The sequence below is a fragment of the Mastomys coucha genome, unplaced genomic scaffold, assembly GCF_008632895.1.
Source record: "Mastomys coucha isolate ucsf_1 unplaced genomic scaffold, UCSF_Mcou_1 pScaffold22, whole genome shotgun sequence".
In the NCBI taxonomy this organism is placed as follows: Eukaryota; Metazoa; Chordata; class Mammalia; order Rodentia; family Muridae; genus Mastomys; species Mastomys coucha.
In genome coordinates, this window is record NW_022196905.1 from 136,752,700 (window position 1) to 136,775,235 (window position 22,536).

At 49.7% G+C, this 22,536-nt stretch overlaps 1 protein-coding gene across 1 annotated transcript in view; it reads left to right on the forward strand.

Annotated features, from left to right (window-relative positions):
* Foxk1 (forkhead box K1) overlaps window positions 1-22,536 on the forward strand; it is a 66,619-nt gene that overhangs the window by 24,741 nt on the left and 19,342 nt on the right. The window contains exon 2 of the mRNA XM_031338571.1: window positions 13,643-13,828. Coding sequence (XP_031194431.1) covers window positions 13,643-13,828 — 186 coding nt within the window. The remainder of the gene's footprint in view (window positions 1-13,642; window positions 13,829-22,536) is intronic.

Sequence of the window (22,536 nt, forward strand, 5' to 3'; positions counted from 1 at the left end):
AAAAAAAAAAAAAAAAAAAAAAAAAAAATTCTATGCATATGAGTGCATATCTTTCCTGGTGCTATATCTCAGAGATCTGTAGAGTTCACAGTGGCTACTTTAAGATCCCATCCTTTGCCTTGCCAGGAGTGGGCCTAGGGGAGCAAGTATCAGCAACCTATCTTGTTTTTCTGAGTTCTCTCTTCCTCCTTGGAAGGATGAAGGGTCGATAACTGATGCCCAAGACTTTGGACCCTATTGGCTGTTGTGTGCCAGCAGTTGTCCTTGATCACCTGCTTCATCCTGCCATGTGCTTTCCTGGGCCTTCACTGCTCCACGGCTCTGCGGCTAGTCTCTGTTCCCCACTCTGTGCTCTTGATTCAAGGGAACAGCTCCACCTGTGAGGTCTCCTGGAATTCCAGGGTTATTCCTCCCCCAAAGCCAGAAGACTTCCTGAAAGCTAGGTGGACACTGAGTACTCTGATGTTCTGGGAAGGGGGCTATTTGTTTATAGTCCTAAGAATTGAACCCAGGGCCTCCTAGGTGCCAGGCAGGCTGTTCCACTGAGGAGCCACACCCCCAGCCCCTCACTGGGGTACTCTAGCAAACACTGCTGCTGTGGGTTACAACCCTAGCAGTCTCTTCACCTTTCATTTTGAGACAGGGTATCACTAAGACTGCTGAGGCTGGCCTTGAACTTGCATTTAGCTCAGGCAGACCTTCAGCTTTCTGTCCTCCTTTATCAACTTCCTGCATCACTGGGAAGGAAGATGGGCATGTGCCCAGGCCTGGTTTGGGCTGGTCTGTGTTGGGATAGGAGAGGTAGAGATGTGTAGCGGTGAATTAGTTAAACCTCTTTGGCTCCCGGCAGGTCGCACGTGTGCACCCACCCAAGAGCTCTCTGGATTCTCGAATGAAAGACAAACATATGCCAACTAATTTTGATATACCTCGACTAGCTCAACGGCTGGGCACCTCTAAACTCCTCACAGCTAGCAAACACTCGCCTCTGGTATTCCTGATTAAATGTCTTTTAAAATCTATATTTCATCTCTGCTACCCTAGACCCAATTGGTGAAATGGCTGCTAGGGCACTTTTTTCTTAGATTCTTACATGCCACTTGCCTATAAGTTTTATCTTTCTCCTTCCCCATCATGGTGATTTTCTTGTGTCTCCTCTCTCTCCTGGCCCCTTGCCCCTCAATCTAAAAACCCCATCTCTATCTTTCTGCCCAGTCATTGGCTGTATGGCAATTTTTTATTATCAATCAAAGCCAGCTGGGGGTAGGGACCCTCAAGGTCTGGAAGCATGGCTTTTGGGGAGCTAAAATAAGGCAAAGCATTAGAATCAGTCCACAAAAGAGATAGAGTGCCTCACACCAGCAGCAGTGGCTCCGTTGCTGACTCTTATTTCTATGCTGCACGCTGGAGCTTTGGCCACTGCTGTGAGTGTCTGTGCCTACTGTGTGTGATTTATTGTAGCCTGAGTGGGCTTGGTTGTCATAGCTGCCATAGCAAGTGCCAGTGCTGGACAGCCTCACCAGAATCTGCTAGACTCCCAGCCTAGATCATGAGGAGGCACAGGTTCTCAGCTACCTCCTGGCCTGCTTACAGATGCACCATGGCTAGATTTAAAGGCTTTAGTCCTAGTTTCAAACTTTCAGCTGTCATTAACTGTTAAGTGGCACAATCAACTTTTCTTAATTCACATTTTGTGGGGGGTGAAATTAGTGCAACCGCTGTGGAAATCAATTTGGAAGTTCCTTTAAAAATTAGTACCCAGCTATCTCAATGCTGGGCGTATACCCAGAAACTCTCATACTCCACTGTAGAGATATCTGCAACCCCATGTTTATTGCTGCTTAGTTCATGATAGCAAAGAGCTGGAATCAACATAGCTGTCCATCAGTAGATGACTGGATAATGAAATTTGGTAGACACACAAACACACTGGAATACTATTCTATTTTCAAGAAAAATAAAATTGAAGACATTGGCAGGAAAATGGATGGACTTAGAATACAGCATTAAGCAAGGCCACGGACTTTCAGAAAGAATTCCATGCTCTCTGTCATAAGCTGTATCTCATCAGCATATTCATATATGTAAATTAACAAACCATGGGTGTAGTCCGATGAGAAGAAAAAAGAACAAGAAAGGCTGAGCATAAGGGGACAAGGAGGACTGGATGATGGTCCTGGGCGGTGGTCCTGGGCAGAAGTAGTGGACTGCCACACAGAGCTTGGAGTTTATGCTTTCTTTTTTCAAATAGGGTCTCATGCAACCCAAGCTGGCCTTGCAGATTTTTTTTTTTTTTTTTTGGTTTTTCTAGACAGGGTTTCTCTGTATAGCTCTGGCTGTCCCGGAACTCACTCTGTAGACCAGGTTGTCCTCAAACTCAGAAATCCGCCTGCCTCTGCCTCCCAAGTGCTGGGATTAAAGGCTTGCGCCACTACCGCCCGGCTCAAAGGATGACTTTAAACATCTGGTCCTCCTGCCTCCACCTCCCAAACGCTATAGCCACAGGTATACGGACAGCTTTCCCCGGCTTTTATGTGAACATTTGCTGTCTGTGACTCAGTTTCCCTCTGTTGAAAGCTGGAACGTGTGGAACTTGGTTGCCACTTTCCCCCTTGCTGAAAGGTGCACGCAGACTACCCGCTGGGTCCTTGCTTTTCACTGAGGCAGGAAATAGAGAAGGATCTTGGGCCTGGGGAGATGGCTCAGTGGGGAGCTGTGTTTGAGTCCTCTGCACCCACCCAGTGTAAAAGCTAGGCCTGGTTGCACGAACCTGTACCCCAGCCACATAGGCAGTGGAAGTATAGCTCCAGGTTCTGTGAGAGACCTTGTCTCACGGGAATAAGAAGGTGAGTGATGGAGGACATCCATTATCCCCTTCTCAACTCTTGCACACACCTGTGCACATGCCACGTACATATATGTGAACATATATACACATGGCCCTCTGAAGCTTTAGCTCACCCAAGAACAACAGGTCCTGCCTCTGCTGGTGTGCAGTGAAGGGATGAGATTCGTTTCCACGAAATGAAACTCATTTCCTTATTGTTGGTGGACCTCCGCCAGCAGGGTGATGCCGCCTCCCAGGAATACCGTTGCTCTCTCTTTGCTTTCTGGCCTCAACTCCTTCCGTGCTGTGGACTTAGCCAACTGTACTGACTGATGCCAGATAGGACTGGGGTGGGGCTGAAAGAGACTGGGAACTGCCCATCACAGCCAGTCCTGTCCCACTCACCTGGGTTGGGGCTCCTGGGCTGGGCTGGGCTGGGCCAAGTCTGGGCTCTGGGTAGTTTGTTAGGCCTGGCTGGCCTCTCCATATTAGGAAGGCAAACTTGGCTGGCCCAGGGCTGCAGAGAGGAAGTGCCTTGGGAGGATAGAGTTGGGCTCTGCCTTGTTTGGACCAATGGAGCTGCTGCTTTTGAAATAACAAAGCCTTGTTGCTCTTTAGATGGGACACAGGGAGATAACAGGAGTCTCCAGCCAAGTGCTGTGTCTGGTCTGGGATGCTGAGGTAAGGGCTGAAGCCATCACATGGCTGGCCTGCAACATTACAGTTCCAGGAAATGCTGCTCTCATTCCAGACTGACAGGCTCAGCCACTGGCTGCCCTCTGGGCTGGTTGTGTGTGGAAGATGCCTGGCCCTTTCCGGGAGGCCCTTCCTGGCTCTGCCTTCAGCTCCCGAAAGGGTTTCCTGAGCCAAGTTGGATAGATTGGTCCCAGGCCTGTGGAAGTCGCCAGAACGGAGAGACTGAGTAGAGAGCCTGTTTCTGCCCTGGCTCCTCCATCCAGGGTTTCACTGACACTTTGTCCTGATCTCCTCTCTGGTGGCTTGGCACTACAAAGGTGGTGGCTTTTTCTGCAATATTCTGAAATGCATGTTTACCCAGGAAATACAATCACAGGGTTCAGAGAGCTTGTGTGTGTCTGTTCACAGCAGATACTACATTCAGATAATAGCAGACGCTAGTTTTTATAGTACTAGAAATTGAACTGGAGGCTTCACACATGCTAAACAAGCTCTGTGTCACTGGCCAGCCTCTCCCTCCTGCTGCACTATCTTTTGTTTTGAGATAAGATCTCACTATTTGCACAGGCTGCCCTTAAACTCAACAGCCGGAAGCCGAGGCAGCCCTTGAACTGGCCATTCTCCCTTTTCAGAATCCCAAACACTTAGAATGACAAGCCTGCACCATGAGGTCCAACTACATACTAATTTTGAACTATTATTATTACATAAAATTTAAAGTTTGGATAAAGGACCCTTGATTTTGTTAATTGTACTACAACCCAATGGGCTTGACTTCATTCATAAGGAGTGCTGAGCACTGAGACAAAGGTCAGGCTCTGCCACTGTGGTTCTTCATCCTCGTGAGGAAGCTGTGCTTCAGTGAGGTGACATTAGCTAGAGTGCTCTGTTCTCGAAGGGTTCTCTGAGCCCTCCTGAGACCTCTATCTGAGTCTCAGATCTGCACGAAAGGAGTAAAGCTGCCACAGCATAGCTGGAACCAGCTTCTTTCAGATGTTAAGTGAGCCCACTAAACATTTCCATATTCATTCTATTAGGGGCTTGGGTTAGATATATTATAAGTATTACATATTTGAAGCCTGGCATGGTGGCACACAGCTTTCATCTCAGCACTAGGTGAGCAGAGGCAGGCCGATCTCTGGGAGTTTGAGGACAGCCTCGTCTAGTGAGTTCCTGAGTGATACCATCAGTCCTTGCTTTCAGTCTTCATGTTTGTTTTGAGCTATTGTCTCAAGCCTAAGCTGGCTTCAAACTCACAGCAACCCTCCTGCCTCAGCTTTCTGAGTGCTGGGATTTTGGTAAGCATAGGCCACCATACCAGCCTGCCTTTCACTATCACAGTGCCACCATCTCTGGCGGTTTTGTAAACATTCCTGAAAGCATCTCTCTGGAGGAGGGAAAGGGGTGGGTGTACCTGCCCAAAAAATGCAGATGTCCAGGGCCAGCTAGTTACCTGGGTAACAAGAGTGAAGCTACTTGGTGTGATCAGAAATCGCCAGGAATGTAGCACAAGACACCTCACACCAGAGCTAAGCTTCATCCCAGTGACCTGCCAGTGTGTGTACTTCTGAAATATTGGGCTGACCCCTCTCTTCCCCCTGCCCTCCATGTGTGTGTTTGTGTGTGTGTGTGTGTGTGTGTGTGTGTGTTCTTGGGTGTGCATGCCGCAGCATACATGTGGAGGTCAGAGGCCAATTCTCTCCTTCCATTTTATGTGATGGTTTTAGGAACTGAACTCAGGTCTCCAGGTTTGCTCAGCAAGCCTTTCGCTCGCTGATGCTTTCTTTGACTGCCTCTGATCAGCCCAGTGTGGTTTTCTAGGGAGGTCTGGCGTATACTTCTTTTACTGTCTCACTGTAAAAGAAGAGCCAGCTGCCGGCCGATGGAGACCAGTGGCTGGGAGCAGTGACCCTTTTCCAGAGCCTGGACCCATGAGGGCTCTTGCTCCTCCCGATCTGAGACTACGTTGTCATCACTCTTGATGCATAGGTCCCTCTGGATTTAGTCTTCCTGAACCCGTCCACATCCTGACTCAGCAGCAGGACACCATGGTACCCACGGCCACAGCAGCCTTGGCTCAGCTTTCAGTTGTTCTGGCAAAATGGATTGCTTTCTGTGTGGTGTGTGTTGTCTGCACAAGTGTGAAGGGTGCACATACACATGTGTGTGGACGTGTGCAGAGACCACAGGTCTACATCAGGTATCCTCTGTGTTCTCTACATTAGTTTTTAGAGACAGGGTCTTTTACTGAGACCTGAGCGGGCAGGTTTGGCCCTTCATCGCTACTGACCCAGTGCTAGATCCCAGGCAGGCTACAGTGCCTAGCTTTTCTGTGTGCTCTGGGGATCTTAACTCAGATCCCCATGCCTGCACAGCAAACACTACCCACTGAGCCACCTCACCAGCCTCAGCTGAAGGAAGATATTTTAAATGAAATCCCTAGAAATTGTGAGAATTCTTTGCTTCAGGACTTGGTACTTAAGCACTGCTACCCACGGGCTGAGGATTTGGTGTACTTGGTAGCATACTTGCCAACATGCCTGAAGCCCTGGGTTCCAACCCAGTGTTTCCTAACCTTACATGGAGGTGCACCACGTAATCTCAGCACTAAGAAGGTGGACCAGGTGTCCAAGGTCATCCTTGAGACTTAGAACTCAAGGCCAACCTAGGTTTCAGGAGGCTCTGTCTCAAATAAAGAAGCCATTTCCTGATCCAGCACACAAGGCAAAGCCTCTGCCTCTGCCCTCCTGGGAGTGGGCCTCCAGGGAAGGGCCAACAACAAGTGTGGGCCATGGACTACAGGAAGTGGAGGGAGCTTCCTGTGTAGTCTTGGTCACGTGTCCAGCTCTCTGCAGAGCTTCTTTGCCTCTTAGTGAAGCTCTTGGGACTCTCCCCTTCTGAAGCTTCCCCCACCTCCTGCCACAGAACTTGGGGTCTAAAGGCATGTGGCACCATGCAGACTGAGAGGGCTTGTAACCAAGCACGCAACTTCTTTCTTCCTTCCAGAGTCACTGTTAGAGGACGGGCTCTAACAGCAGAGATCACTGGGAAGCCCACACTGTAGGCCGTGACCACGCCCCTCCCTGTGATTGTCATATCCTGAGAATAATTGAAATGGCATTTACTGGTCATTAGGAGCTTAGGCTCCTATCTGTGACAAGGGGACCTGTGCCTGGGAAGGGGCCTCAGCTTTTCCAAAGTTTTCATTCAAGTGAGTGTATGTGCGCACACGTATGCATGTGTGTGAGTGTGTGTGTGTGTGTGTGTGTGTGCACGCACACACGCACATGTGACCTGGATGAATTCACATAGCCAAGGATGACCTTGAACTTCTGATCATCCTGCTCTCACCTCAGTTCTGGGATTCCCAGCATGCACCACACACACTGTGTACACAGTACTGGTGAATAAACCCAGGGTTCCAGCTCTTTTTCAAGCAAGGTTTGCCTGATGTCACATCCCGGCTCTTGACTGCTGCCTGTTTGTTATTGTCTGCCCTTTATGTCATCAGCCTATAGCAAATGCTTCTCATATTGTCGTTTTCCTTGGTGGGACCCAGCACATCCTTTCCCAGTCTGAGACCTTTCACACTGACAAGTCTTCATAAGATACTTACTGTGGTCAGTGCAGCTGCTGGGTCGTGTCAGGCATTCTTTAAAATGGCACAGTGACATCAATCTAGAAAAATAATTTTTTTTTCCAACCACTTTCCTCCCACAAGGGCTTCTCTAAACATATAGAGTTCTTAAAGCAGTTTGTATTGTATTGATTGCAAATAATATTTATGTATTTAGTGTGTGCGCATGTGCCTGTGTCACAGGGCATGAAGAGATCAGGGACTATCCTTTGAGAATGGGTTTTCTCATTCCACAACATGGGTTCCAAGAATCAGACTCAGGTTGTCAAACTTGGCAGCAAGCTCCTTTATCTACTGAGCCATGTTGGCATCTCCTTTGTTGGTTTTTGTTTTGCTGTTTTTTTGAGACCGGGTCTCATGCAGTTGAGGCTGACCTTGAACTGTTGACCCTTCTGCCTCTGTCTCCCAAGAGCTGGAATTACAGTTGTGCACCACCTCGTCCAATTTGTATTTGAAGGAAAATCTGGGGTTCTGAACATCCCCCAGCAAAGTGGATTTTGGTTTAGTTCCTGGGGCCTCATCTGTCAGTCACTGATTATTTGTTAAGCTGGACAGGTTCCTACTGTGAGGCCTTCTCAGATGGTTGCACAAAATTCATGTGTCAGTTGCCACATTTTTTTTCATTATTTTTAAAAAAAAAAAAAATTTAAGGCCAGGCTTGGTGGTGCGCACCTTTGATCCCAGCACTCTAGAGGCAGCAGGTCATTGAGTTCCAGGACAGCCTGGGCAGTAAAGGAAAACTTTGTCTCAACAAAACAAGAAGAAAACAAAAGTTAGAGGCAGGAGAGATGGCTTGGAGGTTAACACCCTTAGCTCCTCTTCCAGAGGATCTGGGTTCATTTCCCAGCAATCATATGGCAGTTCACAGCCAGCTATAGCCCTGGTCCCAGAGGATGTGACACTCTCTTCTAGCATCTAGAGGTACCAGGCACTAGTGGTGCCCAGACATATGCTCAGGCAAAACACTTATACACAGAAAAATTTTATAAAACAAGAAAATAAAAAAAAAAAAAGCTTACATTTTGTTTTGTTTTCTGAGACAGAGTTTTACTCTATAGGGCAGCCTGGCCTGGAATTCTCTCTGCAGTCTAGGTTAGCCTTGAACTCACTATGTAGCCCTGATCCTCCTGCCTCAGCCTCCTGAATAAGGAATACTGACCGGAGTGTACTACTCATTCCCAATGCAAAGTCTGTTCTCTGAAGTGTCCACACTGTGGAGTAGGTTACTCCCCTCCAACTCTGAGCCGGACCTCACCATGGAAGGTCACGGAGTGGCCTCATTGTCTGCAGCACCTCAGGCCAGGAATCCCCAGCTCACTGTCTGCTCCAGTGAAGGCCTAGCTCTGCAGGGATGTAGGAGTGGGCATGAGGAGCAGCCATGAGAGTAGAGGCGTGCCTTGTTAATTCATTTTAAACAGCATTGCTAGAAGCATGTTAGTGTACAGCTTGGTATTCCATTCTTACTTTCCGACAGCTAGGCAGCTAGCTCCCTTGTTGGTGGGGCAGGTTTTCAGATTCCTCCTTCAAAGATGGAGCCATGAAAATAACTTGAAAGCCAGGCTTTGGTCTGAGGCTGAGTGGGGAGGATAAAGTCCAAGGCCTGCCTGGTTGCAGACAACTGGGGCTGTTTGCATTTTGGTTTGATTTTTTTGTTTTTGTTTTGTTTGTTTGTTTGTTTGTTTTTTCAAGACAGGGTTTCCCTGTACAGCCCTGGCTGTCCTGGAACTCATTCTGTAGACCTCGAACTCAGAAATCCGCCTGCCTCTGCCTCCCAAGTGCTGGGATTAAAGGCCTCCCAAGTGCTGGGATTAAAGGCGTGCGCCACCACTGCCCTGCTGGTTTGATATTTTTATCTGTGTGCGCATGTCCTCTTATAGTTATAGGCACATGTGCGCCATGTCATGTGTATAGAAATTAGAGGACAACCTCAGGTGTCAGTCCCCTCCTTCCACTGTTTGGTCACTTCTTAGTGCCTCTAGCAATCAGGCTACGCTCCCTCTTTTCCCCATGGGAGCACAGGAATGACAGACATCTGCTGTGTCTAGCTTTTATGTGGGTTCTAGAGTTTGAACTCAGGTTCTCAAGTGTTCTTCCCTCTGAGCCACCTCCCTGGCCCCAGTCCAGGCTGTACACTGAACTGAGATCTGACGCTAGACCGTCAGCCTTCTTACCTCCTGACAAAATTGTGCGCGCGCGCGCGCACACACACACACACACACACCGTCAGCCCAGCCCCTGCCTGCAGACAGGGTGGGCCTCTGTGTTCAGCTTAGGAGCCTCCAGTCAAGAACTTTGATATAATTCACCAGCCGAATAGCTAGTCATTTAAGTCTCCTCCATTGAGAGTTCTTGTTTACTTCCAAGAAGCCACACCCCTCAGCACCAGGCTCTGTCCCCAACCCAACCAACCCAGTCAGCTTTCTTTCCTTTACTTTCTGTGTGTGTGTGTGTGTGTCCCCGTCCATCCGTCCATCCGTCCATCTGTTACTCCCCTTGTGCCATAACACATGTTTAGAGGTGGGAGGAAACTTAGAGGAGCTGGTTCTCCTTTCATCCTGTGGGATTTAAGTGGGTTTTGGTTTTGGTGGTTGTTGTTGTTTGCCCCGTGAGCCATATTGAAGGTCCCAGGCAAGAATGTTTTAGTGGGACTCCTCAGCTGAGAATGGTGGTATAAGCTTGTGAGCCCAACAGCAAAGAGGCCGAGGCAGGAGGATTGCTCTGAGTCTAAAGCCGGCCCCAACTGTAAGAGAGACCCTATTTTTAAAAATAGATAAAAATGAAACAAATACAAAACACAGAACAGCAAGGCTTCCCCCTAGGTGGGGGCTGGGTTGAGAGTCTGCCTTGCTGGTGGCTTCCATGATGGGACAGGGATCCCTGCCTGGCAGGCTTCCTGACCTCAGGGGGGTAGGATAGGCATTGAGTGGAAGGTCAGGACAGTGGGACACCTTTAATTGCAAACAGCTTCCCAAGGTTCCAAGCTAGGAGCTAGATATGGTGGCTCACACTTGTAAATCACAGCTGCTCAGAAGACTGCAACAGGAGGATTGCTCTGAGGTCCAGGCCAGTTCTACATCATAGCAAGACCTTGTCTCAAAAACAAACAACTACAAACAGAAGTGGGTGGACCAGGCACCTCACACACAAGTGGGGATCTTACGGGAGAGGTGTGATGGGACACACCCTGAGTGCCCCGGAGAGACACTGCCAAACCATGGGGCTGCCTGGCACTTTTCTCACTGGCTCCTGGTGACGGGGTGGCTGCCTCAGGTTGAATTTTGGGAGAGTGAGTCAGGAGCTGTCCTAGCAAGTAACCTGAAGATGTTTGTCACTAAGTGTTGCTTTGGTTTGCATAGGGCGTGGTGCTGCAGAGGGATGGGCACGATTTTTAAGAGCACAGCCTCCCTTCCCCTCCTCTCCCTTCCCCTTCCTTCTTTTCCTGGTACCAGGGATCAAATCAGATGTTGTCTACTGTGGAGACACATGATCCCCAGCATTATGAAAGGAGGCCAGAGGAGGGAAGGTCAGTTTACCAAACATGTCCATCAGCATCAGGTATTTGACTCAGGGTTGTTTTACTTGGCTGTACTGCAGCTTGGATCTGGGGCCGACTTGTCCACAGCTGCTCTGCCCCTGAGGACCACTCTGGCTGCTCAGCGAGGGGCTCTACCATTTGGCTTTATCTCTTACTTTTAGAATCTTGATAGTTGGGCTAGAGAGGTGACTCAGAGATTAAAGAGCATGTGCTGCTCTTCAAAAGGACCACAATTCAGTTCCCAGTGCCAGTATCAGGCAGCTTACAACCTCCTATAATTCTTCAGGAAGTGGGGGATTTAACTCTCTGGCGTCCATGGGTGAGCACACTCTTTCTGTGTCTCTCTTTCTCTTTCACACACTGACTTCTCTGTCTGTCTCTGTGTCTCTGTATCTCTCTGTATCTCTCCCCCCCACCCCCCTCTCTCTCTAACACACACAAACCCTTCTTAAAAATAATGATGGTTTGCACTGGCAGCCTTTGGAGATGGCTGTCAGTCAATCTCTCCAGCTTAGTTGGTGAAGTTAGAGGGAGAACAAAAAGGCCGAAGGGTGCAGCCCTATTTTCTCTGGTGGGTTCCGTCTGCATAGTAAGCCCCACTCAGAGCATTTGTCTGTCAGTTGTGTCCAGATGGTGAGGCAGGGAGGGCCTCGGAAACCCTTCCACCTCTCCAGGATTAGGCCACAGTTCTCCAGGCTGAGCTCAGTATGGCCCAGGTCCACAGGCTCATTCTGTTCACATCCACAGCCTGCTCTCCAGGATACCTGTCTGCTGTGACCACAGGCGTTGGGCACAGCCACAGGCTCTGTCCGGAAGCCGTGATGATGCTGAAGTGCAGCCTCTCGCTTTTGACTCGAGGATCCTTGCACCCTCCCAGCAGAGTGAGGTGTAGCATATTGTCATCCCTGTTCCCTGTGGGTAGAGGAAGGAAGAGACACATGGCAGAGAACCAGAGATTTGTTACCATGACAACCTTCATGCAGAACACGGGTTGACCAGGTGTGTCGTGTGCACACACACATGCACACATGCACTGTGTGCTCCCTGTTCATTCAGTGCAGGTATTCTCAAGTTACCCTCAGCCAGCTCTGTTTACCTGCTGGCGGCTCCCAGATAGGCCCTTTCCTTAGGCACTGAGTTTGGACACCCCCACCTCCAGCTGTCATCAGACATGTGCTAGATGGCTCATAAACACAAACGTGAGGAGCTGACGGTACACAGATATGAGAAAGCATCTTAGATTAAATGACTCATGGATTCTGCAAGTCCAGATACTGACGGAGGAGCTGGGATAGACAACTTGGTGGGTAAAGTGCTCACTGTACAAGCACGAGGGCCTGGGTTTGATCTTCAGAACACACACACTCACACAAAAGCCAGGCATGCGGCATGTACTTGTAATCACTTGTAATCACAGCACTGTGGGGCTAGAGTCAGAAAGATTCCCAGCCCCACTGGCAGCCAGCTTAGCCTATAAGCAAGCCTGGATCCCCTAAAATGAGATGGGGAATGCCTGAGGGATGACCCCCCCAGATTGATGTCTGCCCATCCCACACACTTATGCAGATACTCCCATGCATGAACTTACACAAACCAAATGTCTGACATAGAAGTGTTCCTGGGCTGTGAGATACTAAGTGGGTAGAGGTGTTTTAGAGGGATGCGTGCTGTAGAGTGGGGCTTGCTGTGTATCCCAGGCTACCCTGAACTCATTCTGTGCCTTACGCCGGTCTCACATTCTTTTTCCTTTTTTCGCTTTTTGTTTCAAGTTGTATATATTTATTTCATATGTGTAGGAGCACAGAGACAGGCAGATCCTGAGCTTGCCAGCCAGCCAGTCTAGCTCAGCATGAGGCTCTGGCCCCTGTATGCCCACACACTCACGTGTACACACAGGATTAGAAATTAGGTGGTGTGCTCAGCAAATCATGCCCATTTCTTAGAGATGGGGAAAGTTGCCCACCTTGTCTCAGCATATGGTGTGGTCTTGAGATGGAAGGGGCCTCCCTGGCTGCTCAGAGTCAGATCTGTCTGCCTGCCTGCCTGCCTGCCTGCCTGCCTGCCTGCCTGCCTGTCTGTCTGTCTGTCTGTCTGTCTGTCTGTCTGTCACTCAGTTGACATACCAGGCACAGTTAGAGAACACAGACACACACACATACACCCATGCATGCAGGCACACACTCACGCACACATATGCACACACTTACATCTGCTCGCATACACGCACACACATGTACACTCCCTGTCTGTGGAGTATCCCTCTACCTTTGTTAGGTGGCATTTGTTTATACTTTGAAGAAATCTACCTTTATTTTTATTATTATTGTTATTATTATTATTATTATTATTATTATTTTGGTTTTTTCGAGACAAGGTTTCTCTGTGTAGCCCTGGCTGTCCTGGAACTCACTCTGTAGACCAGGCTGGCCTCAAACTCCGTCTGCCTCTGCCTCCCAAGTGCTGGAATTAAAGGCATGCGCCAACACCGCCTGGCAGAATCTGCCTTTAAAATCTTGACATAAGCTGAACATGGTGGTGTATGGTGGTCATCCCAGCACTCAGGAAGCAGAGGCAGGAGGATCTCAAGTTCCACACCATTCTGAAGTACACAGGGAGATCTTGTCTTTAATGAATGAATGAATGAGCAAATGAATGAATGAGTTAAATGTGCACACGTGGGGCAGGATGCCTTTTGCTGGGGTCAGGAACCACAGTCACCATCACCTCTGCAGTCCGGGCACACAGAAGCCCCCAGGGTGCGTCTTGGTGGCACCTGTCTAGGGATATTTATATCTTTTGCTCACAGGCCAAGCACAGCTGAAGCCAGAGTGTTCCAGGAGCACTATTCTGACCCCAGCCAGCACGAGCCCCTGCCCGTGGGTGGTGGGACCTCAGCTCCCGCACCCAGTGACCTCATATCTGACCAGCTGATGTTCTCCCTTTACAGATGCACCTTCCGGTTCCCGAGCACAGCCATCAAGATCCAGTTCACGTCCCTGTACCATAAAGAGGAGGCCCCAGCATCCCCCCTGCGGCCACTCTACCCACAGATCTCCCCACTGAAGATTCACATTCCGGAGCCGGATCTCCGGAGCCTCGTCAGCCCCATCCCTTCCCCGACTGGCACCATCAGGTGAGCAGGCTCCTCCGAGTGCACCGGGGGCGCGAGATGGAGCTAGACTCTGGGAGATTCTCCTGCAAAGGAAAGTCATCACCCATCCAGGTTGCAGATTTATGAGTTAGGGCCTCCTAAAGCAAATAGGAGAATAGGTGTGTGGCCCAGTCCTGTAAACACAGTGCTCCAAAGGTTGAGGCAGGAGGATCATCAGTGCGTGGCCAGCCAGAGCTACATGGGCATTCAAGGACATCCTGGCCCCTCATTGAGAGAGACCTTAACCTCCAGAGCATATAGGTTGGGACGTACATAGCTCAGTTGGTAGAGTGCTTGCTTATGTGGGCCCTGGGTTCACGTCTCAGTATGTCATAAACCAGGCATTGGCAGTGTATGCTTATGATCCTGGAGGCAGGTGCAAGAGAGGTCATAGTCATCTTCTGCTATTGTAACAAGTTGGAGGCCAACCTGGGCTACCAGAGACCCTGTCTCAGAATAGAGAGGGAAGGGGGATTTGGATTCTGGCCGGTGTTTTTCAATGAAGCAGGATTCCCTCCTGCTCCCTCGAATGTTGGTGATGCTTCTGAAAGTGCTGTGTCATCCATCAGGGCCAGGGCTATGGTGTCCTTGAGCTCTGTGGCTTCAGCCCTGTAAATATGGCAGATGTGGCCGGAACCCTTGTGACAGTAACAGGAGAGGCACACTCCTTGGGGGGGCAGGACTGTGGGAGCCTACAAAACCCTGAGAGTTCCTCCCAGCAAAGCCAGAGTTGTGCTGTCCCTGAGCCCTGGCCATGGGTCACTTCTTCAGGCACCCTCACTCTGTCCCCAAAGTTATACCTTCTACTTCTCCAGGGCGATGCTTAATGCTAGCTTTTTATTTAAAACCTTTCTTGTTTTCCAGTGCTAGGAATCAAACCCAGACTTTAACACATAATAGGTGTACTAGCTGGTTTTGTGTCAATAGTGTGTTTCTGCATTCTAGAGGCAACCAAGCTTGTACCTTGTGCTGGCAGCCAAGCTTAGTAGTCACCCAGGTGGTGCTGGTTTTGAAAGCATGCCGGGGTCATGGAGAGCAGCTGAGACTTAGCAGTGTGAAAGGCCGAGAGAGCCCATTGGTGAAGGTGTAGCCTCAGTAGCAGTTGAAGGCCAGGGACTAAAGGGGCCATGCAAAGAAACGGAGACTTGGCATCATGGAGCGAGTGCCTGTGAGAGGCCATTGGTGAAGGTATAGCCTACTTGCAGCAAGGGACCCCAGCAGTTTTGGAAATGCCAGTGCCATGGGATGACAAACAAGATCAGCAGCACTAAGTGGAGCTAGCCAGAGCCTAGAAGACAAACTGTGCTGCAGAGGGCAGAGTCAGAGATGTGACCCAAGCTTCTTGGAGGAGCCCAGAAGATCGTGAGTGGATCCCCAAACCAAACATTGAGTTAGTTATACTCCTGGGGTTTGGTTTTGCTTTGTTCAGGTTGTGACTGTGTCCTGGTTCTTCCCTTTTGAAGAAGGCATTTAATTTCATTTTTATTTTTACAGGAGCCCACAGCTGAAAGACTTTGAACTTTTTAAAAGATATTTTGGATTTTTAGAGAAACTGGATATTTTAAATTTGTTTTGTTTTTTTGGTTTTTCGAGACAGGGTTTCTCTGTGTAGCCCTGGCTGTCCTGGAACTCACTCTGTAGACCAGGCTGGCCTCGAGCTCAGAAATCCGCCTGCCTCTGCCTCTCAAGTGCTGGGATTAAAGGCGTGCGCCACCACCGCCTAGCCAGTTATTTATGTTTTTAATGTGATGTCTTGGGGATGAATAAGAAAGGAAAGGTTGTGGCTTAACAGTGATGTGTTTGTGTGTTTTAGTTGACAAGGAATCACTTGTACTGGCTGGTTTTTTGTGTGTCAATTTGACACAAGTTAGAATCATCAGAGAGGAAGGAGCCTCTGTTGAGGAAATGCCTCCATGAGATCCATCTGTACGGTATTTTCTTAATTAGTGATCGATGGGGGAGGGCCCAGCCCATTGTGGGTGGGGCTATCCTTGGCTGGTGGTCCTGTGTTCTATAAGAAAGGCTGAGGAAGCCATGGAGAGCAAGCCAGTAAGCAGCACCCCTCCTCTGCATCAGTTCCTGCCTTCTTTGAGTTCCTGCCTAATGTCCTTCAGTAATGAATAGCAATATGAGAGTGTACCCCAAATAAACCCTTTTGCCCGAACTTGCTTTTTGGTCGTGGTGTTTTGTAGTGCCTTAACTAAGATGCGAAGACACTTTTCTCATCTGTGATGAGACACCATGACCAAGGCAACTTAGAAAAGAAAGCATTTAATTAGGGGCTTGCTTACAGTCTCAGAGGGTGAGTCCATGACTCTTGGTTGAGGGGCATGGCGGCAGGCAGGCAGGCATGGCACTGGGGCAGCAGCTTGAAGTGCAAGCAGCAGGCAGAGGTGGGGATGGGGGACAGCTGGACCTGATGTGCATTTTGAAGCTGGGAAGCTCATCCCTAACGGCATACTTCCTAATCTTTCCTGAACATTCCACCACCTGTGGACCACGTATTTCAATACAAGAACCTGTCTCTAGGGGCCATTCTTGGTATTTTGTTTTGTTTTGTTTTGTTTTGGGTGTTTTTGTTTTTGTTTTGTTTTGTTTTTTTGTTTTTGAGACAGGGTTTCTCTGTTTAGCCCTGGCTGTCCTGGAACTCACCCTGTAGACCAGGCTGGCCTCAAACTCAGAAATCTGCCTGCCTCTGCCTCCCAAGTGCTGGAATTAAAGGCGTGCGCCACCACTGCCCAGCTGTAGGGACCATTCTTATTCGAAGCACCACACTGGGTTAGGGGTCTGCCACTGAGCCACATCCATAGCCTAGCCCCAAGTTAGTTGATGTGGAAGCTTTTAAATGCTCAAGCTGGCCTGGAACTCTTGATCCTCCTACCTTGGTCAGCTGGGATTCCAGCTGTGCAGCCCCACACCTGGCTGGAGTTGGCTCCTTTTTTAAGTTTATATATAAGAGAAATTTTTGGTTCTCAGTTCTGGAGGTTCAGGATCAGGAGATGACATCTGACGATGTCCTTATTCCTGGTGGAAACCCAAGATGGTCAAGAGTATTAGCAGGAATGAGTGTGAGCACACACTGTGCTTCAGCGTGTGTGTGCTAGCCAGAGCCTAGAAGACAAACTGTGCTGCAGAGGGCAGAGTCAGAGATGTGTGTGTGTGTCCCTCTTGGTTTTGCCTTTGTGAACTTATTTTGTTTCCTACCATGTAATGTTTGTACACGGGTCCTTTGTCTGGAGTAGGTGTCTGTCCTCTTTCTTCCTGACACCAGCCAGAGGTTCAGCCTGGGAACTCACAAGCCCAGGACTGAGGTGGAGAGCCCTATCGCGGTTCTGGACATGTGCACGATGGGTTATGTCTCCTGGGTAGGTCACATCATAGCAGCTTCCCAAGCCGCCACGTCTTCCAGGCTGAGAAGCCTGCAGTGATGACAGAGGCCACGGAAGGCTGTGGTGAGAGTTGACAGGGGTCCTGGGCTCAGCACCTGCTAGATGTTCTTCAGCCATGTGACTTCATCAGAGACTGCTTCTCCCCAGCCTCTTTTCAGGCTGGGAGCCGCCCTGTTCTTAACACTCACATTCCATGTGCATGAGCCGTTGTCTTCCAGGTGTTGAACTTGGATGGGGCCCCAGGGCCAGTCCCCTTAGAGCTCAGAGCAGTCAGAGCAGTAGGGAGGCCCTGTATGTGTGACTTGTTTCAATATCGCTTCTTTTTTAAGTTATATTGATTTATGTTGTAATTATTTATTGGGAGGGGCCTGTGAAGGTCCGACCTGTGGGAGTCTTGGCCCCCTTTCCCACCATGAGTACCCTGGAGATAGTGAAACTCATGTTACATAAGGTTTGGCAGCCACCTGAGCCCCTGGTTTGGTTTTTGAGACAGGGTCTCACTGCAGCGAGGCTGGTTCAGAACTCAGTATGTTACCTAGGCTGGCCTGAAACTTTCGGTAATCCTCCTGCCTCAGCCTGCCAGGTGCTGGGATTGCAGGTGCAGGTGTTTGTTTGTAAAATGATTCAGGCTCTGAGAGACTGAAGGTTCCCTCACAAAGTCCCTCCCACCTGTGGTTCATGTCACTCATTGCTGGGGCTCATGCCTCCCCAAAAGTTAAGAAAGTTGGAGCCTGTTATTTCCATGGGAAATTATGTGGCTCTGAACAAGCACATGATGCTTTCATGAGGAGTAGGTGGGACAGCCCTAAAAGCATATGTTCAGGACCAGCCTGGACTACTGAGTAGGGCCAAAACTAACCAGGGCAACAAGTGGTACCCTGTCATCCTGTAAGAAGAGGACCGAGATGACACTTAAGGAGCCTGGAACGAGTCCTAGGTTAGCCTGGCAGGGCACGGTGGCACACACCTGAAATCCCAGCACTTGGGAGCAGAAGCCGAAGAATCACATCAAGGCCAACCTGGTCTACATTATGTGTTGTAGAAATACCAGGCCTACATAGTGACACCTCATCTCAAAACCAAAACAAAAAACAAAAAAGTAAAAAAAAAAACAAAAAAGGCTCTTGGTTCAATATCCGGTACTAGGGTACGTGAATGTGGGATGGATCGAAAAGGGTAATTTTTAGTGTTATTTATTTGGTTTTTGTAACTCTGGAATTCACTACATAGGCTGGCCTCTGTGTGTGCCTGCCTGCCCAGAGCTGGGCTAAAGGCATAAGCTAGCATGCCTGGCTCCATAGAGTGTTTCTCATTAACAGTACAGATAAAAGGAGTGGTGAGGGGATGGAAGTGTGGCTGGGTTGGTAGAGTGTGTCTTGCCAAGAAGCCCTGCAAGATCCCGAGCACTGCATTAACTAACCAGACACAGTGGCCCATGCCAGCCCCGGCTCTGGGCAGGTGGAGGCTGAAGAATCAAAAGCTGTGTGTCATCTCCAGCTACATGAGACCCTGTCTCAAAAACAAAACAGCAGCCAGAAAACAACATTCCGCTGGTTAAGACACTGGGTGAAGGTCGGGTGTGGAGTGGCTTTTGGTCAGGTGGCACAGTGACTGTAAAGAACCCTCACACACACACACCTCCTGCCAAGCAGTTGGTGCTTTGGTGTCCCCAGTGCTTCCTTGGAGTCCCCACTTTGTGTCTGCCACATTCCTGGTACTGCAGGGAGAGAGCAAGCCTTTGGCTCCTCAGAGTTCCCACGGGTGCGTGGTCACTCGGGTCGTGGTCGCTGTTGACGGTGGCTCAGGACCTGCTCTGGACTCCCTGGGCCTTTAAGTGTCCCAACAAAAGATCTCTGTTGACATCCGTTTATCTCCACACTGAGGAATTCCATTGAGCTTTTGTAAAGCTCTGCGGCCCGTGGCCGCTGGAGGTTCGCCTGCCAAGACTTCTCTCAGTTTGAGTTTCTGTGTAGGGGTGGAGCTCACGTGTTTACAAACACGCCCTGCCCTTCCTCTCCCAGGCTGCGGGAGCCAGGGTGGGGCAGGCTTGGGGAAAGGGTTTGACTTCCCAGCCCTCAGCAGTGGGCCCCGCCCTGCGCAGTCTGCTTGCCTAATTTGGTGAGCTTTGCTAGCGGGTCCCTATTGGCCGACCTGGGCACCGCTTGGGGACCTCCCAGCTGAGGCTCCTCCCTCCATGGAGCAGATCCCAAGGCTTGGTACCTGCCCCACGTCCCTTTGCCTCCCCTCCACCCCCACCAGGCCGCCTTCACTTTGCTGGGCGGCTCCTTATTTCCCAGGGCGGGTTGTTCCGCTGTGGTTTTGAGTTGTGTGTACGTTGGGGTTTTTTTGGGGGGGTGGGGTGGGGGGGCTGTCCCTGCCTGCAGGGCTCCGCCCAGCAGATGAATGAGCTCTTTGAAAGAAACTGCAGCTTCGGCAATGTTTTGACCTTTCTTTCTGTGAAGAGCAAGTGATTTAGGAAAGCTGGGAGCTGGCTAATCATTTGCTGAGGGTACTCAGCTAAAGCAGGCACCGTGGGACTACACTTAAGCAGACTGCTGCTATAGCAGCCATGAAAGGAGCCTGTGGGTCCCAGAACCGGGCATTTGCCAGTAATCCCTGAGCTCTGGGGGCCGAGGCAGGAAGATTGCAAATTTGAGGCCAGCCTGTCTAGCTGAAACTGGGAGCCAGGGTTCAGTTCTGTGACAGACCCTGACTCAAAGTTAAGATGGGAAAGGCTGGCGAGATGGCTCAGTGAGTAAAGGTGCTTGCTGCCGAGCTTGAAGACCTGAGTTCTAGTCCCAGAAGCCACTTGGTGGAAGGGGAGAGCTGAGTCCTAAAGTTGTCATCTTCCACACCCAGGCTGTGCAATGCTGTGCCCTCCCCCTACATGTACTAGCAAAGGTTAGCAGTAGTGACTCGAGTGAGGGAAATGTCCACATCAGAGTCCTGGCCCCTTTAGCCACGATCTTTAGTACAGTTCTACTTTATTGCAGGCTAGCTCCAGTCTCCTGTGCTCTTGGAGAGTTGCGTTTAGAGGGCATTCCAGTCTGCATCAGAAGTCTAGCACCCCACGGGCCCTGCCCCACCCCTCCTCATCCCTCTCCACCCCACCCCCAGCCTTAGTTTCACTTGCTTGTGGTTTCAGTTACCACAGTCCAAAAATATCAAGTGGAAAACTGCAAAAATGAACAAGTTACAAGTTTTCAATCGAGTGTAGCGCAGCATAGCTCCTCCCCTGTGTGTGACTCTCGGCCCAGTATATCCCGGTGGGCGGCTCAGTTACCCAGTCTGCACTGGGGGTGGGGTGGGGTCGGGATGAAGCTCCGTGGTAGAACACTTAACCTGGTGTGCACAAGGCTGTGTGGGGGCGGGGGTCAAATTCAGGTATGCCAAAGACCAGCAGCAATGTCTGCCAGTAAATGACAAGGCCGCACTTTATCGTGGGTGTGTATCTGGCTCTGTGCTGTCTAGAGCTTCAGGCTCTCATGGAAGTCTCTGCACATGTGCCTCTAGAAAAGGAGTCTCCTCAATGATTGTCTTCCTGGCAAACTTTGGTGCATCCCTCAGGGTGTATAACCTTCCTGTGTTCTCATTAGGACTTTAAGGCGACACTGAGTGTTCTGGATACTGAGGTCTGCTGTTTCCTGTCCCCGTCTGCATCAACAGGCCTTATCTTGTTCCCTTTCCCACCTGACAATTTGTTGGATTCTCCCCAAGGGAGGGTTTAGGGCCCTCCATGTTCCTTTGGCCTGTCCCTACTGTCTGTATGTCCTCTCGGACCATCTGGGATACTGCAACATTGAGTTTCCAGTCAAGCTGCTGGGGGCCATCCCAGTTTTCCTGGAATCCCAATGGCTGCATCTGAGCAGTTCGTACCTATGTAGTACCGCCTGGGCTCTGACTGGTCAGCCTGTTGGGTACTTTTTTTTTTTTTTTTTTTAGTTTTTCAAGACAGGGTTTCTCTGTGTAGCCCTGGTTGTCCTGGAACTCACTCTGTAGACCAGGCTGGCTTCGAACTCAGAGATCCGCCTGCTTCTGCCTCCCAAGTGCTGAGATTAAAGGCGTGTGCCACCACCGCCCGGCCTGTTGGGTACTTTTGTTGTATGGTCACCATGTCTGCACTGGACAGCCCTCCCTCCCCGGATGTCCCATTGGTGAGAGAAGCCTTCAAAAAACCATAGAACTGACCCAGCAGAGGCCAGAGAGCCCAGATCCAGTATCAGACCCCACAAATGGAGGGCCATTGCTCCCCTCTCCTGTCCTAAGACTGCATAAAAGTAGCTAATACTGGGCTGGGCTGGTCAGTGGTGAGGCCCTGAGTTCAGATCTCCAGAACCCATACAAGGATAGACACCGTATGGGCCAGCTAGCTGAGCCATCCTCTGACCTGCACACATACATGTATACATACATATATAATTACATAAACACACATTATATACACGTTTTTAAAAAGAGTTCCTAATATTAGGGTGTTTTCCACTTTGGGTGCTTTGTGATTTCAGAAGCAAAGTTAATCTTTTGAAGAAGCTCTGGGGACTTCTAACATGACACCTTAGAAAAACACATTCTTTTTTAAAACAAACAAACAAACAAACAAACAAGAAACCCATATATTTATTCATATGCATGTGCACACACACACCATGGTGCACCCTTCTACCACGCAGGTTCAGGGAATTGAACCTGGGTTGTCTGTCTGGCTTGCCCTCAAGCATACACCTGCACAGAGCACAAACATTCTCGAGGATAACTCTACACCATTTGCCTCTGAAGATCTTCCTTCTCTGCCCTTTGTTTCGTTTAAACTCAGCAATAAACGGTGGGTGTCATGTGGTTCTCACAGTGGAGGGAACCAAGACCCCTCTGGCTTGTCCCATGTCGTCTGCCCCTTGCCGGTATCCTGCATCTCAGGGTTGGGTGACTGCTCCTTCTTTAGTTTTAGCTCTCATATTTGGACTTCCTTGAGGGATATTTGGATTTCACTTTTCCTCCCTCTCCCCAATAAGATTACATCATCTTTGGTTCAGCTCCTGTCAGTGTTTCCTATTGTATCTGTGTCATAATTATGGGGCCCAGCCATTTCCTTCCTTGTATTTTGTCTCATTTTCCCCCTTCTTAGGGTTTGTAGTTCCTCTTCTCTGTGTGGTCCAGTGTGCTTGGTATCCTGCACCCTCCCCAGCCCGGCCCAGGGTCTCGGTAGGCCTTTCTGACCCACAAGTGGTCTTCCCTCATCCTGGACTTCTCAGGACGAAAGGGTTCCATCCTGGACTCACATGCCTTTCTCTTTCCTGAATTACT